The sequence below is a fragment of the Nymphalis io genome, chromosome 8 (genome assembly GCF_905147045.1).
Source record: "Nymphalis io chromosome 8, ilAglIoxx1.1, whole genome shotgun sequence".
NCBI lineage: Eukaryota > Metazoa > Arthropoda > Insecta > Lepidoptera > Nymphalidae > Nymphalis > Nymphalis io.
In genome coordinates, this window is record NC_065895.1 from 11975461 (window position 1) to 11991037 (window position 15577).

General features: G+C 33.6%; 1 protein-coding gene across 4 annotated transcripts in view; it reads right to left on the bottom strand.

Annotated features, from left to right (window-relative positions):
- LOC126769937 (uncharacterized) overlaps positions 1 to 15577 on the bottom strand; it is a 411147-nt gene that overhangs the window by 6833 nt on the left and 388737 nt on the right. For 3 of the 4 annotated variants that reach the window (XM_050488952.1, XM_050488950.1, XM_050488953.1), the window contains 4 exons: positions 4620 to 4784; positions 1487 to 1655; positions 948 to 1096; positions 19 to 154 (listed from right to left, as the gene is read on the bottom strand). In XM_050488952.1, coding sequence (XP_050344909.1) covers positions 19 to 154; positions 948 to 1096; positions 1487 to 1655; positions 4620 to 4784 — 619 coding nt within the window. The remainder of the gene's footprint in view (positions 1 to 18; positions 155 to 947; positions 1097 to 1486; positions 1656 to 4619; positions 4785 to 15577) is intronic. The other variant, XM_050488949.1, reaches the window with a different exon arrangement.

Consider the following 15577-nt stretch of genomic DNA (forward strand, 5'->3'; position numbering starts at 1 on the left):
TTAATGAGAATTCCTTACCAGTGGCGTGGTCGCAGGCGACCGCGGGTTGAGGCACGCTGAGGCTGAGGGTGACGGGGCGCGTTGGCGGCGCCCACAATGTTGGGTCCACGGCAGAGAGTGCTCGTGCTAGGTTAGCCGGTGTTACTTCCAGACCCTTAAAATATCATTTGGTCGTGTTACACTTTATCTATGTTTGAGTAGGGTAAGTCTGATATTTTTCTCATTATTTAAATGGAAGTATGGATGTGATAAGGCACAGTTAATAAAGTATCTGTTACAATTTGATTTAATTTGCGCACTATATATCTAGAGATTAGTACATATAAATCCACCCGTTTTTATGTCGTCCCGTTATAACGTCTGCCGGAGTTTTTAATTGGTGGTTAAGCTGCGATCCTCTTCAATACTATTAACTTAATTTGATTAGCAAGGAAATGGATATACTTATTATTAGGGCGACCGCCCGCAACCTGGTGGTCAAACATGCAAAAAGAGGCCCAGAAAGAGAATCTCAGTACACAGACTACCCAGAACAGGGCTCTCTGGCGCAGATGTACAAGGAGACCCGACCCCAGTTGAACTGGGAAGAGGGTTTGAACAAAGAAGAAAAGTATATACTTATTATTCTGTTAAAGGTGAACAGTGTTCACAGAATCAGTTCTGTGATGTTCAGAATGAAATTAATCGTAAAGCTATCAGGTTGATAATAGCATAGGGGTTTTGAGAAAAATCTGCGATTTTTATAATCGTTAGGTGCCCGTATATCGTTAAGTTATTTGTACAAATCTCGCAGACTTCGTTTGTGTAATAAACACAACACCACGGTACGCAATCAATAATACTTACAAATTATAAGTTTTATATATAATGCGTTACACGTAAATGCGTTCGTAAATTAAATTTTATCTTTCTATTATCTAGCTTTATTTATTATTTGCTTTTATTACTTTTAGCTCAGTCCAGATGTCGGCTAAAATTTGATGGCGGCGCTTATCGTCGTGGCTGAGAGGATGAGGCTGCGGCACCGGCGGCGCTGGTGGTGGCGAGTCTCTAAAGGAGACCAGCGAACCACAGGATCCCACGTCTACAAGATGTACTGGAGCAAGATTTAATCATAAACATCAAAATTAATAACTATTTTAATTATGAAATCAAAACACCCGAGATGACCCATTGGCTAGAAGACTTGAATCTTAAACGAAAATTGCGTTTATTATTCAACTTGTGCTCGTTGTTGAAGGAAAATATCGTCAGAAAACCTACATTGGAGCAGCTTGGCGGTGGATGTGAACTCCAAGCTATTTTAAATTTACATACTCTCGTATTGTGTATATAATAAGCTGTATGTATTTATTTATAACATTAATAAAACTTGATCACTTTTTATTTTATAGTTTTTACATATGTTCTTATGAAGTAACAAAATCGATGTAATATTTCAGTTTAAGAAAATCGTTGTTAAAAAACAAGAAGTTAAGAAACTTACTACCTTGTATATCCCTCGGCGTATGTGGGGTGAGGGGGGTGTGTGGCGTAGCTGGTGATGGGCGAGGCTGCGGCCGCAGCTGCCTCACAAGGAGTGAACTCAGCGCGCGGTTCTGGGTCTCTAGCTCGCGTATCCTTGCGCGTGCGCAGCCCAACTCCTCCCGTACGCTCTAGAAACGTGTACTCAGTATTTTTATATATGTATTTGATATATTTAGCGAATTTTGATTGGCGCTTGAGGGCTAAATTTAATCATACGACTAAAATTTTATTTATTTTAATTTTATCTGCCTGTATTCACAGGCCAAGTTAAGCCGAAATGGCCTAGTGGTTAGAACGCGTGAATCTTAACCGACGATCGTGGGTTCAAACCCGGGCAAGCACCACTGAATTTTCATGTGCTTAATTTGTGTTTATAATTCATCTCGTGCTTGACGGTAAAGGAAAACACCGTGAGGAAACCTGCATGTGTCTAATTTCTGTGAAATTATGCCACATGTGAATTCTACCAACCCGCATTGGAGCAGCGTGGTGGAATAAGCTCCAAAACCTTCTCCTCAAATGGGAGAGGAGGCCTTAGCCCAGCAGTGGGACATTCACAGGCTGTTACTGTGAATAAGTTTGAATAGGTCCACGGAATCTTGCTTAAAAGTCCATAATTTCATGACATGGCACCACGTTCACACAAGATAACACAGCACAATATTTAAATGGCAGTACACTTAATGCAGCAGCCAGCAAAAATAATAAAATCGATGTATTTTATATTAATACTGTTGAAGTTTAAGAAAAATAAGATTTTATCATTTCCATTACTGCTTAATGAAAAGCATCTCGCGTCAGTCTTGAAAATAAACGGGTATATTTTAATTATGCTTCATTAACCAAATTAAATTCGAGTAAGTAATTGACGGGAGGTAATTAAGGGGAGATGGGAGATACGGAAGATATCTTTCTCAGTGTTGCCAGTTTTGAAATTTACCAAAATTGATGCGCGTCACAGCCAAAGTTTGTTTATTAAAATAATTTAATTAAATATTCTCTTCTAATGTTAATGAAATTGTTAATTTCTACTCAGATTTTGAGCAATTTTCATTAATCCATTCTTTAGAGAGATTGTTTTAAATGAACCAGCTATTTATTCATTATTTTCTTATTTCGTTGTGTTTTAATTCTTTTTCAAGTAAAATCCTAATATTTGAAAGCGTTTAAGTAGTTTCCACAATTTTATTTTACTTTTTAATATCGAGAGCCAAGAAGACTCAGTAGAGAGACTGTGAACCACCATTACTTATATTTGATTTGACTTTTGCATGGCAAAAATGCTTTATTTGTGTTTATAACTTATCTCATACTTTGTGGCATATAAAAAGATTATAAAACCTAGGGCAAGGGCATCGCGTTCTGATATAACTTGAACTTAAGAGAAATTTGCTCAGCAGCTCAGCAACATTTATGAGTTGATATTTTTACCGGTTTTCATCGGTGTTCATAAAAAAAATAGTAACTAACCATACTACTACCTAATTTACTTTAAATTTGAAAACGTATACGTAACGTTACGTGGAATTTGAAAATGGAGATACAGTTTTCATGACAATCTCTCGGGAACTTAATTCCCAAATATAATAAGACCCCATATCTGACCTAGAACTAGAACCCTAGAACCTTGAGGTTATCAAAAGTCACTTAGTGATTGTTATGTAATGCGAAGAAATATAATATCACAGTAACATTCCAAACCAAAAATGTTTACGAGTCATTTTTCCAAAAAGGCTGAAACAGATATATCTATCATCTATGAAAAATTATCCGTGGACGAGATGACTTTGATAAAGTTACTCAACCATTAATATCATGATATAACTTATTCTATACTATCGTTTGATGTAACTATTGTAAAGTAATCAACGTCAAATAGCAGATTAGGTTTGATAGATGTTCACCCCTCGTGCAGAGTTAATTGTTGCCATATATTACGGATATAGACTATTATATTACATACGATAATTATATCATTATGAACGGCTAATCTCTCTTAGAAATGTAATGAAATTTATATAATTGCGATAAAATTATTGTTAAAATGTAGGACATTTTTTAAATGTTTTTTTTTTTAACTGCGTTCTGCAATTTATGTCGATATATTTATGCTTGCTTAAAATTTTTTCGAATAATATCGTTACATAATACGTTCCGTTAATACAATATCGTTAGAAACTGACATATATAAGTATGTAACAATAATATTAAATTCACGTTTATCACGTCAATATTCTAAATTTAAAACGACAAAATGTGAAGCGCAGCTTCTTATACCAAAATTAAATTTACAAAAACAATCTACGAAATCGGCATCTCCTGCATAAGTTTGATGTATTTGTTGTTGTTGTATTCAATTTAGTATGTATTACAAAATAAGTCACCTTATTTATATAAATAGGGGAAATAATTAGATATTAAATTCAAATTATATTTCACTTAAGCGATAACCCAAAGCAAAGGATCAACAGTTTGAAATTGTCACCAACAAGCTGCGTCATATTTATTCGGAAAGTTCGCGACGAAAACGAACTATCACGACGGACGTTCACGGTTCGGATTTAAACACAAACGTTCACATTATCTGCCAGATTATGCCAAGATTATAGTGGTCCGGAGGTTCTGTGAAATTATTACGGTGCCAGCTTAGGGCAAAGTGTCCCATTTGCAACGATTTATGTGCGAATGTGTTGCGTGTAATCCATGGTTGAAACGAACCGCCTATAATTATGAGAAAACAATTTCCTATTCCCATCTTAATGCTCCGCAGGATTACGAGATTCTGTTGCGTTTTTGCGAGGTGGTTTTAATTTTGCGAGTATTTTTACGCAGCGGTTTGAAGTACATTAAGAGATTATTTACTGTTTTGCAGCTTAGCTTCGTTTTAAGGGCTATGTATTTTATTTTTAAGTATATTTTATTGTTTATATTTATTTCGGCCGGCGAAAACATTTTTGTAGCTGGATGTCGTAAATGGAAGTTTCTTTAGTTATAGAAGGTACAAAATTTATTTGAATTTGAGTGTTCTAAGTATATGCGAAGATCATGAGAAGTTTGATTTATTGTGAATGATGTTTGAAGTGAAGTTTTACCTTCTGTGAGAGAAGGGCTCGTACAACTTGCTGCGCGACATCATCCAGTCTCTTCTCGTGGTCACTGTCATGTACTTCTGTCGACAATGCTGTTAGCTCGTTGCGTAGCCTTTCGTTTTCCGCCGACAACGCCGACAGTTGGCTTTGGTAGTGCGCTGCTGAGGCCTGTGAAGGTAATGAATTTGTTTCTTATTACATCGGAATGTTCCAGTGTATTTTGAAAAAAGTTTTTGCTTTTCTTGATGGGATTTGATTCAAATTTACAAAAATATTTTGTTTACCTCACGTGTTTCGGTAATATTTTGTAAATTATATAAATAAGATTTTTTTTACACAATGACAAGAAATTCAATTAAAAGCATTAAAAGAATCATTTGTTATATTCATAAATCTCTCTATTTTTGTCACGTCGCATCTTCACTCTTATTGTCATCATTCTTACTTCATTTTGAAAAAAAAAATGTCTAATTCAAACATTTCCATCAAGATATTACACAAAAGCTATCCATCACTGCCGGGCGGACGTCAAACCGTTTTTCGTGTTTAAAAATACACTGAAAAGGGCCTATCATTCGCACTCTTAATTAAGCGAGCCATAGACCGAATGAAAATTAAACAAACCATTTTAAATTGAACCACCTATTTGTCCTTCCCAATTAAAAGTGTAAACTGGACACCTAAACCATAGAGGTCCCGTATCGTTGGCTGTAAATACTCGTTTAAAAACATCATTCCATTTACGTAGGTAACTCGAAGTGCTAGAGTTCAAATTGTTCGAAAGATTTGAAAGTGAGCTCGTGCAAGAGGTTTTCATTAGTCATCAAGGGGGGAGACAAAGGGGTATGAATCTGTTTGTACGTCTGTCTGTAAAAACACGCGGTTGATACGGTTGGTAGGGAAGTATCAATAGGTAAAATGTGCATTTAATTTCGTACAGGTGCGGGCACTCCGAAATATTCCATTGTTCGATGTGTCCTCCGTAATTTTACGCTTTTGTCTTTCTTTTTAATGAACTAACAGAGGCATAGTCGTCAAGAAAATAATATTAAAATATTTTGATTATTTCCATTTCCTATTTAAAAATATATTTAATTAGTATTTTAATGAATTTTTAAGTAACCTTCATTTCAAAATTTTATATAAACGAAGTAAATATTTTGTTATTTACAAAATTATGTTTCAACGCATTTCATTAGCTTATAATTTTTATTATTTTCAATTTGAATTAAAGCTTTTTGTTTTTTTTTCAGTTATAGCATGAGCACAAATTATTCTGCCAATGTCAAGTATGGTCATACATATAAAAAAATGATATAATAAATTAATATTGCTCTGTAAAAAGCTTAATTAATATTTTATTTGAAATTATTAACGATAAAATTACTGTTTTATATTTTTATGACATAGTATTCTAACAGTCTGCAATAATTCTGCCTTAATAAGGAAACTAAAATATAGGAATTATTAATGTGTTAAAAACATAAAGCAAAAAAAAACAAATTACAAAGTTTTATTGTATTTTTCGCTACATGAACGAATGTAAAATAATTTCAGATTTAAGTTAAGGTATTACAATGCTGTGCCAGATATATTATATATAAATATTGTAACGAAACAATTGTAGAAGGTTATACAATTTTATCATTCCTAATTAAAAATGAATGAGTAAAAATATTTAATTAGACATTACTACTGTGACTATGTGATTACGACGATTTAGTTAATTTCATTGTACATAATATATTGTATAGTAAGACTTTGTTATCTTAAAATATTTCTTAGTGTATTATAGTAATATATGTATTATTTCTTACATATGTATTAAGGGTATTAGTGACTTAATATTTTTATATAAATTGGGTTGTCTGAAATAGATGGTGTTTGGGGTTACCCGGTAGTATTGGTACTGTGAGACTTTAAAATAAAACAACCAGGTATGTACTGCTGGTCAGCTAGTGTAATTGAGCTGTCTCATTATAAACTTAAAACTTATTTAGTACTTTCAAAAAAACATTGTTATAGCGCGATGTAAAATACATCTAACGCCATCTATTGACGAGAAGATAAATTAAATAATATTCAGCATAATGTCATTTAATCTTGAACAGATGGCTAATTAGCCATAAGTCCGCCCGTTGTAAAACATATATATTTTTTGTGTTTGTGAAAAATAAAGTATATATATTAAGTATTAATTAAGCTTTTCATAGAGAAATATTTCACGTCCCTAATTTGATTCGTAACCACTTTCGCTTGTAATGAATAATTTTATTATTAAGTATAAAGAAGGTGTAGCCGATGTAAGCCGCAGATGTTCCGTGGCGAAGCAATTAAACTGTATCGGCTACGAAATGGCTTTTCCATCAAAGACTCAAACGATTCCGTCTCCGCGTCTCCATCGTAGTTCTTAATTAATTTGGATAAATAAGCCGTCCAATTTATAAGAAAATGTCGTCGTGTCGTTTTCAACATAAATTGCGTTTATTTATGAAATTGAGTTCGTAGTTTTAATATCGTAATTAAACACTAAGACAACCACGCCAACCGGCTCGACAAAATTGTAATAAAAATACGCTAAAACTTGCAATTCATGTCATTAATGACGGGGCGTATCGTCATGGTGATAGTTCACTATCAACACATGCCGTATTATTAAATTTCATGGCTATAACGTCTATAATATACACCATTATATAATAAAATTGTAACATGGCTGTCTGTGGTGACTATCCGTAAATTTTCCACTGCCGGACAAAAGCCGCCTCTTCTGTTTGTGCCAGTATTTCATGCGATGCAGGTTTCTCACGATGTTTTGCTTCAAAGAGAAACACGAGATGAATTATAAACAAGTTAGGCATGAAAACTATAGTATCGTGACGGGCTGGTTGGCGTAGTTGGTAGATACTTGCCTTTTACGCCGACGGTTTTGGGTTCGATTCCCACCCAGGACAGACATTTGTGTGCATAAACATGTCTGTTTGTCCTGAGTCTGGGTGTAATTATCTATATAAGTATGTTTTTACAAAAGAAAAGTAGTATATATAGTATATCACTTGTCTGAATTCCATAGTACAAGCTCTGCTTCGTTTGGGATCAGAAGGCCGTGTATGAATAGTGTCCCAGAATATTATTAATATTATCGTAACCAAATATTACTTATTTGGTTAATATTCTAACCTCGCTTCTCTGTCTTGACTTTTTGGAGCGTTTTAAAATTCAAATTTGATTCGAACTATAAAACAATCATAAAGCAGATTTTTTTTTATCACGCGTTCTGTATCTTGTAAGAAACATCGTGGAAAACATTTCAATTGACTCAAAGTTCGTTTCAAGTGGCGAAATGTTTTAGTTTGTACTTGGATGACATGGTAATAACATATATCAGTGGCTCGCACTCGGAAGTCTTATATCAACTATCATGACTGCGTTAACGGTTAAATTATGTAAAGGAACATGCAGCGCCCATGGCGGATAGTTAAGTAATCACCATAAAAAAAACCTTAGGGCCGACATGCTTGTTTGTGGGTAGGACCATAGATATACATTTAAATTGTAATTTATTTTAATTAATTTATTTAATAATAATGGTATTAGTTTTGTTGCTGTATAATTTATATTTTTAATTTTGGTATTATTTTATTTCTTATTGTAAGATATTTAAGTATAATTTTCATTGAGATTCATAACGATTTTAATACAAGTTTATGCAGATTTAGCAATTTTCTTTTGAAATCAATTTGGTTGTATTATTGTAAGCTTTTTTTTATTTAACTTACAATGTTTTTTAGTTTGTTTCAGTTCAATCTTGCAAGAATTAGAGGCACTCACTATTATCCTATAAAGGATATATATATGAGTTGGAATTTTACGCTTTGGTTCAGTATCGATGATAATGTATTTTTTATGTTAAACATGACCAAGGATTGGCTCCAGACGAAATAACTTTCAATGGTCAACAGCATGGACCCCAAATTACGAAACCTTGCTTTAAAAAATGGCTTTTCAAATATAATTTCAAAAAATGGATTTTCAAATATACACACATAGATACTATTAATCATGGCTCGCTGTAGTGATTACCTTTGCTTAGTGACCCGTGTAGAGGGGCCGAACGTCCGATTCAGTGTTTTTGTACATCTCCAAGCTTTGCTATAAAACTTTTTTTAATTCAGTTTGCAATCAGTTAAATGTCAACCGAAATTGATTGACTTATTTTGTAGACTGTACCTTGTCTATATGTATAGGGCAATATGTTTTTGTAAGATATTTTACAGTTTTATATATTTTAAATAATTTTAGTAAATAATTTATTATTAAATTTATTAATAATATATTTAATTTATTTATTTTATAAATAATCAACCGACGGAGTCTATCTTATTTTTGATTAATTAATCATTCTTCTGTCTTACTTGTTATTAATAATAAAAAGATTGTTATAATCGCATTCCTAAGCTTTATATGTATAAATATATTCGAGATTACAAGTAAATCGAATACATAATATAAAATAATAATAATAACAATAATATTCACACACAGCCATCTGATCCCAAACTAAGCAGAGCTTGTACTATGGAAACCAGACAACTGATATACTACATATACTACTTTTCTTTTGTAAATACATATTCATATAAATAATTACACTCAGATTCAAGACAAACAGACATGTTCATGCACACAAATGTCTCTCCTGGGTTTGGATCGAACCCTTCGGCGTGAAAGGCAAGCCAACCAACCTAACCAACCGGCTCGTCAATTATAAGTACAAAATAAATATTCTTGAAAGAGCACCATTTATTGGATACAATTTAAATTCAATAGATATTGTTTTCATCGGATCCGTTAATTATTAGTTGCAATAATTGATTCATTAGTCACAATGGCGCTCCTGTATGCATCAATAGTTGCATAAATCTTACCCCGACGAGCCGTTAGCCTGGTATAATAGCCACTGAACCAAGTTCCATTGTACGCTTGTTATATTGCTTAACGATATTTATGTTTAAATTCATGTCAATATTATTATTGTTGGGTCTAAAGATTATATTTTCGTATTATATTAATAAATATATCGAAGCCCTAAGAAGCAGAGTAAACTTAAATTTCAACAAAACTTGGCAAGTAATCATGTCATTCTTAACTATCATCACCTACATTCTTAACTAGCCCGCGTGTAGAGAGGAGAGAGTAGGAGGGCAGGTATTAGATTAGGTTAGGACACCCCATGTTCTCTGTACCACTGCGATGTGTATGCCAAATTTCATGATGAATTGAGTAGTTAAGACGTGAAAGCGTAACAAACAAACAAACAAACTCACTTTCGCATTTATTCGAATTATTGTAAGAGCTAGAGCTAGTTGAATGAAGTTCATTTTAATTGATACACTGACCACCGTGGCCGTGCACCGTGTCGCCTGGTCCTATGCACCCATGCTAATTGGTTTCGTTAGTACCTCGAGCCCCAGTCCGGGAGATGCGGTAACTCAATTATGAAGATGCCGCTGTTCGTCTCCTCTCGCAAAAAGCGCCGTTCGCAGTTTACAATGCAGACAATTCTAGCTGGATTTAGGGCTACTCTCCACTGATTGAGAAACGTTGCGATGCTTTTATTTTAAGTCAGTCATGATTATAAGTTTAATTGTTACATCGATTTGAATAAGTTATATCACGTTTTCATTAACTCGCCCTGGACAATGTCAGTGACGTTGAATTTATTTTCAGTTATTTTTAAGTAACTCTTTGATGAGCTAAGATGAGAAATAGTGGTGTATTAAATATATATTATTAATAATAAAAATATATAATTTAAAAGCCTTATCTTAGTTGAAGTTATTATTGTATGTATAGATTTCCTTTCATAAACAATAAAGTATGTTATTGTAACAAACTTCCAATCCGGAAGACCTTTATCATAAACAGCGCTGTTTTCATTGCGATATTTATATATAACAGCTTAAGTATAGTTTTGTTAAAAAACAATTGCTTCGCTAAATTCGGTAACAATAGTGGACGGTCAGACACCGTCCTAACATACCATCCAATGTTTCAATTCGGAATTTTACCGTCTAGTCGTGAGGAATTCAGGAATTTCAAAAGCGTTTTCGGTGCAACAAAATTCAGACAATAAGTGTCGTATAGCAACACGGTATCAAGTTGTACGTTGTGTGTCACGTGTGCAATTTTAGTTATTTCGTTATAACCGTGCAGTTAAAGTTCGGGTAGGTTTTTGCTTGTTCGCTATACGAGTGTGGGATAAAAAGATATGTACTATTGTCTGAATTGTGAATTTATTTTTTACCATTTTTTAATAGAATTTGATAGGAAGATTGTGCTAACAAATTGACACTATCGCAATCGAATCGAAGCGGAATCGTTGCCGTTAATCCGTTTTTCTATTCTTTAATTCAATAATCGACTATTGGCATAAAAGTTAACAATTAAGTTTGGTTTTGACAAAACGGTATATGTCAACATATTTTTTTTTTTATATTTGGCGGGAGGGCAAATGATTCTACTCCACCTGATGGTAAGTGGTAGTAGAATCCAAACGCGACGACGGCCAGTACAGTCGGGAAGAATGTTCTGCACTAGCCACCTTCGCTTTACCGACCTGCAAGATGCCTCTTCACGCCTCGTTTGAAGGAACCCGGGTTGGAAGAGGAGGGGAACACGTAAGATGGTAAGGAATACCATTTTTTGGAAGTGCCACAAAGAAAGGAGTTGCCAAATTTCTTTGTGCGCGATGGAATTGATGTCACAGTTAGGCGGTGACATCGAGAGCCAGCACGCGTAGACTTATGAAGGAAGGGGGAAGCAGGAATTTCAGTTCGATTCCGATCCGAATAAATATGGCTTAGACAAAGTTGGATTGGAATTAAATCGGGAACGTAATCGTTTTAGATTAGTAGAATTCGGCCAGTGTAAGATATATTAACTATTACTTTGAATATAAACGTTGCATTTTTATTAATATAACAAACTTAATGTTTCCGTTAGGTATATGCTTAATAAGCCGAGATGGCCCAATGGTAAGAACGCGTGAATCTTAACCGATGATCGTCGGTTCAAACCCGGGCAAGCACCACTGAATCTTCATGTGCTTAATTTGTTATTATAATACATCTCGTGCTTGTCGGTGAAGGAAAACATCGTGAGGAAATCTGCATGTGTCGAATTTCACTGAAATTCTGCCACATGTGTATTCCACCAAACCGCACTGGAGAAGCGTGGTAGAATAAGCTCCAAAACCATCTCCTCAAAAAGGGAGAGGAGGCCTTAGCCCAGCCCAGATTTATTATTCACAGGCTGTTACTGATATGCTTAATTAATTATTAAACATAGTACTTTACAAATACAAACATATACATTTATATATATATATATATATATATATATATATATATATATATATATAAACACTCAAGAGATGTTAGATATATCTCGGATGCTTATATTCTTCTATATATAAATAGGCAAAGAGAAAATAGTTCATTGACATTTGCTCCTATATTTTTTAGAGGTGTTTTAAAAAATATAAATTTAAAAATGTGTCGATAAAAATTACGTTTTATTGGGATCGATATTTATAGTTCAACGTTATAAAATCTTACGGCTCCGTGCTTTAAGTAACCTAGTACTTAATCTCCAAACATCCGTTTACAAATAACGAGCAAACACGAGCCAAACACAATTAGAGCGCGAGTGTAAATTTGAGATGCGCGGCGGGGCTTTGATAAAATGATGCACCCCTACTGTGACCGGTGCTAGTGATGCGATATGTTAATATCGATAAATATTATTTTTTGTTTAAATGTCTGTATCGATTTGTATATGACGTAATGTTATCAAATCGAATTGTAATATACTTTATTCGATTGGCTCTTACGAGTACTTTAAGTTAAATTAAATTGAAAGTTCCTACCGGTTCGGAATGTAGAATCTATCTAAAAGAACCGGCAAGAAACTCAGTAGTTACTCTTTAACAACAATCAAGTTACATAGAAAACAATTAAATACAATTGAAGTATTATTTATCCTACATCGCTCATAAAATGCCATCATTCATGTTTATATGAGACTTATGAATACAGTTGGGAGAGGCCTATGTTCAGCAGTGGACAACGATTGGCTGTTGATTGATTGATTGATTGATATGAATACAGTAACAGCCTGTTAATGTCCCACTGCTGGGCTAAGGCCTCCTTTCCCTTTTGAGGAGAAGGTTTGGAGCTTATTCCTTATACTTATGAATAATGGATAAAAAATTAAAATAGGCTTTAAAATACATTTTTTTTTATGAAATGATTCCAATTTAAGTAAAATTTCCTAAACACGTTTCACCGCAATACAAATAAACTTTGTATGTATATATATACTTATTACATAAAGTGTATTTTTAAAATTATAGAAAAAAAAAAAACATTTTGTAAAAATAAAAAGTCTAAAATATAGGTATATGTCGCAGCACTATCGGCGTGCCCTCTGTTACTGCGCCCTTGCACTTCGGAAGGGTGAAGCTGAATTATTGTTTAGCGGAGGGAGCCTTTTAAACCGGGAAACCCCAGTCATTGTGCATAGCCGATTTCCCGCTTTCCGCCATTTTAATGTCCTTACACTGGTTATAGTCGGTTTGTATGTGTGCGTGACATTATAAAAAAAGGTTCTATATTCACAGAATAGGAAATTTGCTATTATTATCTATTGTCAAATTAGATGGCATAGTGGCGTTTTGTAATAATAATTGTACACTAATTAACTGATATTAATAAACTTTACTCATAAACTTAGCGACTGTTTAGTTTAACATTGATTTATCTCGTTCTATCATTATTGATTTGACATTCGAAAGAAGGAGACAGCATTGTTTCACTAATCACCCGCTAAACTACCTTTGTAAGTACGTAAGTCTATAATATTAATAGTTGCTCATCCAAATATGTCTTTGTCTTATATTGTCTTTTTGTTACAAAAACATAACATTCATGTCCCACTGTTGGGCTGAGGCAACCTCTGCTCTTAAAATGATTAGTTACACACACATTTAAAAATAACATACTATTATTTTCACTTTTGTAGTGTATCGCTGTATAGTGATTCACTTCATATGTGTGTGTTCATGTCAATAGTGTGCGTGTGTGGTCGTATTTTTTATTTCGTAGTCACTCGTAACAGTTTAACTCGAAGCATCGAGTGGGTATTGACGTAGAGTACTGGCAGATGGTAATAAGTGCAATCTTTTTACATCAGTTAGTTGGCAATGGCTTTTAGTTTTTTTCGAGTGTCTATCTTCTGTTGTAATTTATTTAAAGCAGTATTTAGATTGTAATGGATGTATTTTTAACAACATAAATTGATTTTAAACGTGTTTTATAAACGTGATAACATATTTTATTAATGCCCCAGTCCAATTGTCTATCAAATATATTAAATAATAATTATTTAATTAAATACAATATTTGTTTTATTAAAAATATGATTTCATACCTTTGCTATGGTTGTGCCATTATTAAAAAAAAACAAGAATAAGGGAAATTCTGTCTAAATATTACATAAAAAACTTTCCATTCCGCAAATCCGAACCTTCAACATTATGAAATATTAAGTCTCAAATTGTTCCCCAAATATTCCCTAAGCTGCCAAATTAAAAATTCACCGAGGAACCCGGTTGTAAAATTCGTCCATCGTAAAATGATCTACCAACCATAAGGCAACAATATGAGACGCAGATGTTTTATAAGTGGTCGTATTCAAGGCAGGAATCAAATACAAATATTCAAAATATTTCATTAAACTGGACTGTTTGTCCGTTCCCCTTCATGTACATGTTTGAATGGTACATTATATAAAAACTTTACCCAAGTTTGGTCTGAGAATATTAGCTGCAATGTCTGAGTCTTGGAATTTTCTTCAGATTGGCAGACGAGACGTACAGTACTAAACATTGATATTCATATTTGTATTGCTTATATTTTTCTTTAGGCTTTTAATTGAGTTATTCAGAAAGTTCGTAGATTGGTTAGTTTATGGCGAGTCGTTTGGCGCGGTTGGTAGATACTTGCCTTTCACGCCGAAGGTTGTGGGTTCGATTCCCACCCAGGACAGACATTTCTGTGCATGAATATGTTTGTTTGTCCTGAGTCTGGGTGTAATTATCTATAAGTATGTATTGACAAAAGAAAAGTAGTATATGTAGTATATCAGTTGTCTGGTTTCCATAGTACAAGCTCTGCTTAGTTTGGGATCATATGGCCGTGTGTGAATAATGTCCCAGGATGTTATTATTATTATTGATAATTGTTAAACGAAGCCAAATAGAGCACAGTGGTTAGAACCTGTCACGTCGTTTTAACCGAACATTGCGAGTTCAAACTCGGGCAAAGCTCCTCTGATTTTGCATATGCTTAATATTTGTTTATAATACTCCTTAAAAGAAGAGAAATGTCATACACGATGTTATCTTGAATATGAAACTTATTCAATTTTCGTGGATTTTAATCGTAATCCCGGATTCGGACGGGTAGATAAGAAAAATGCATTTTTGATAGGATGCGTTTCAAGTCGATCGTGATGAGTGGTATCTATATATATAAATCCAACTGTATATTATTAACAAATATAATATGATCGGTGATAAAGAGTTATTACTAAGTTTAAGATTAAGTGAAAATATTATATTTCATTTATCTTTAAGAATGAAGTGTATTTTATATCAAATAAGGGCCTCACTGAAAAATCTCTAGATATTTGTTCTTATTTTTTTAAAACAAAATAGCTTCATGAAATATGTATATTAAATTTAATGTCGTGAACATCAGATTGCAATATGTGTATATATACACTGGAGTGTTTGTTCGTGGTATTTAGAGCTTGCTCGTAATTCTGGTTTTTTGAAGCGCCAATAACGTAACAGTTTACGGAACGCCTAGCAATGTTTGGGCTTAAATGAACTTAGC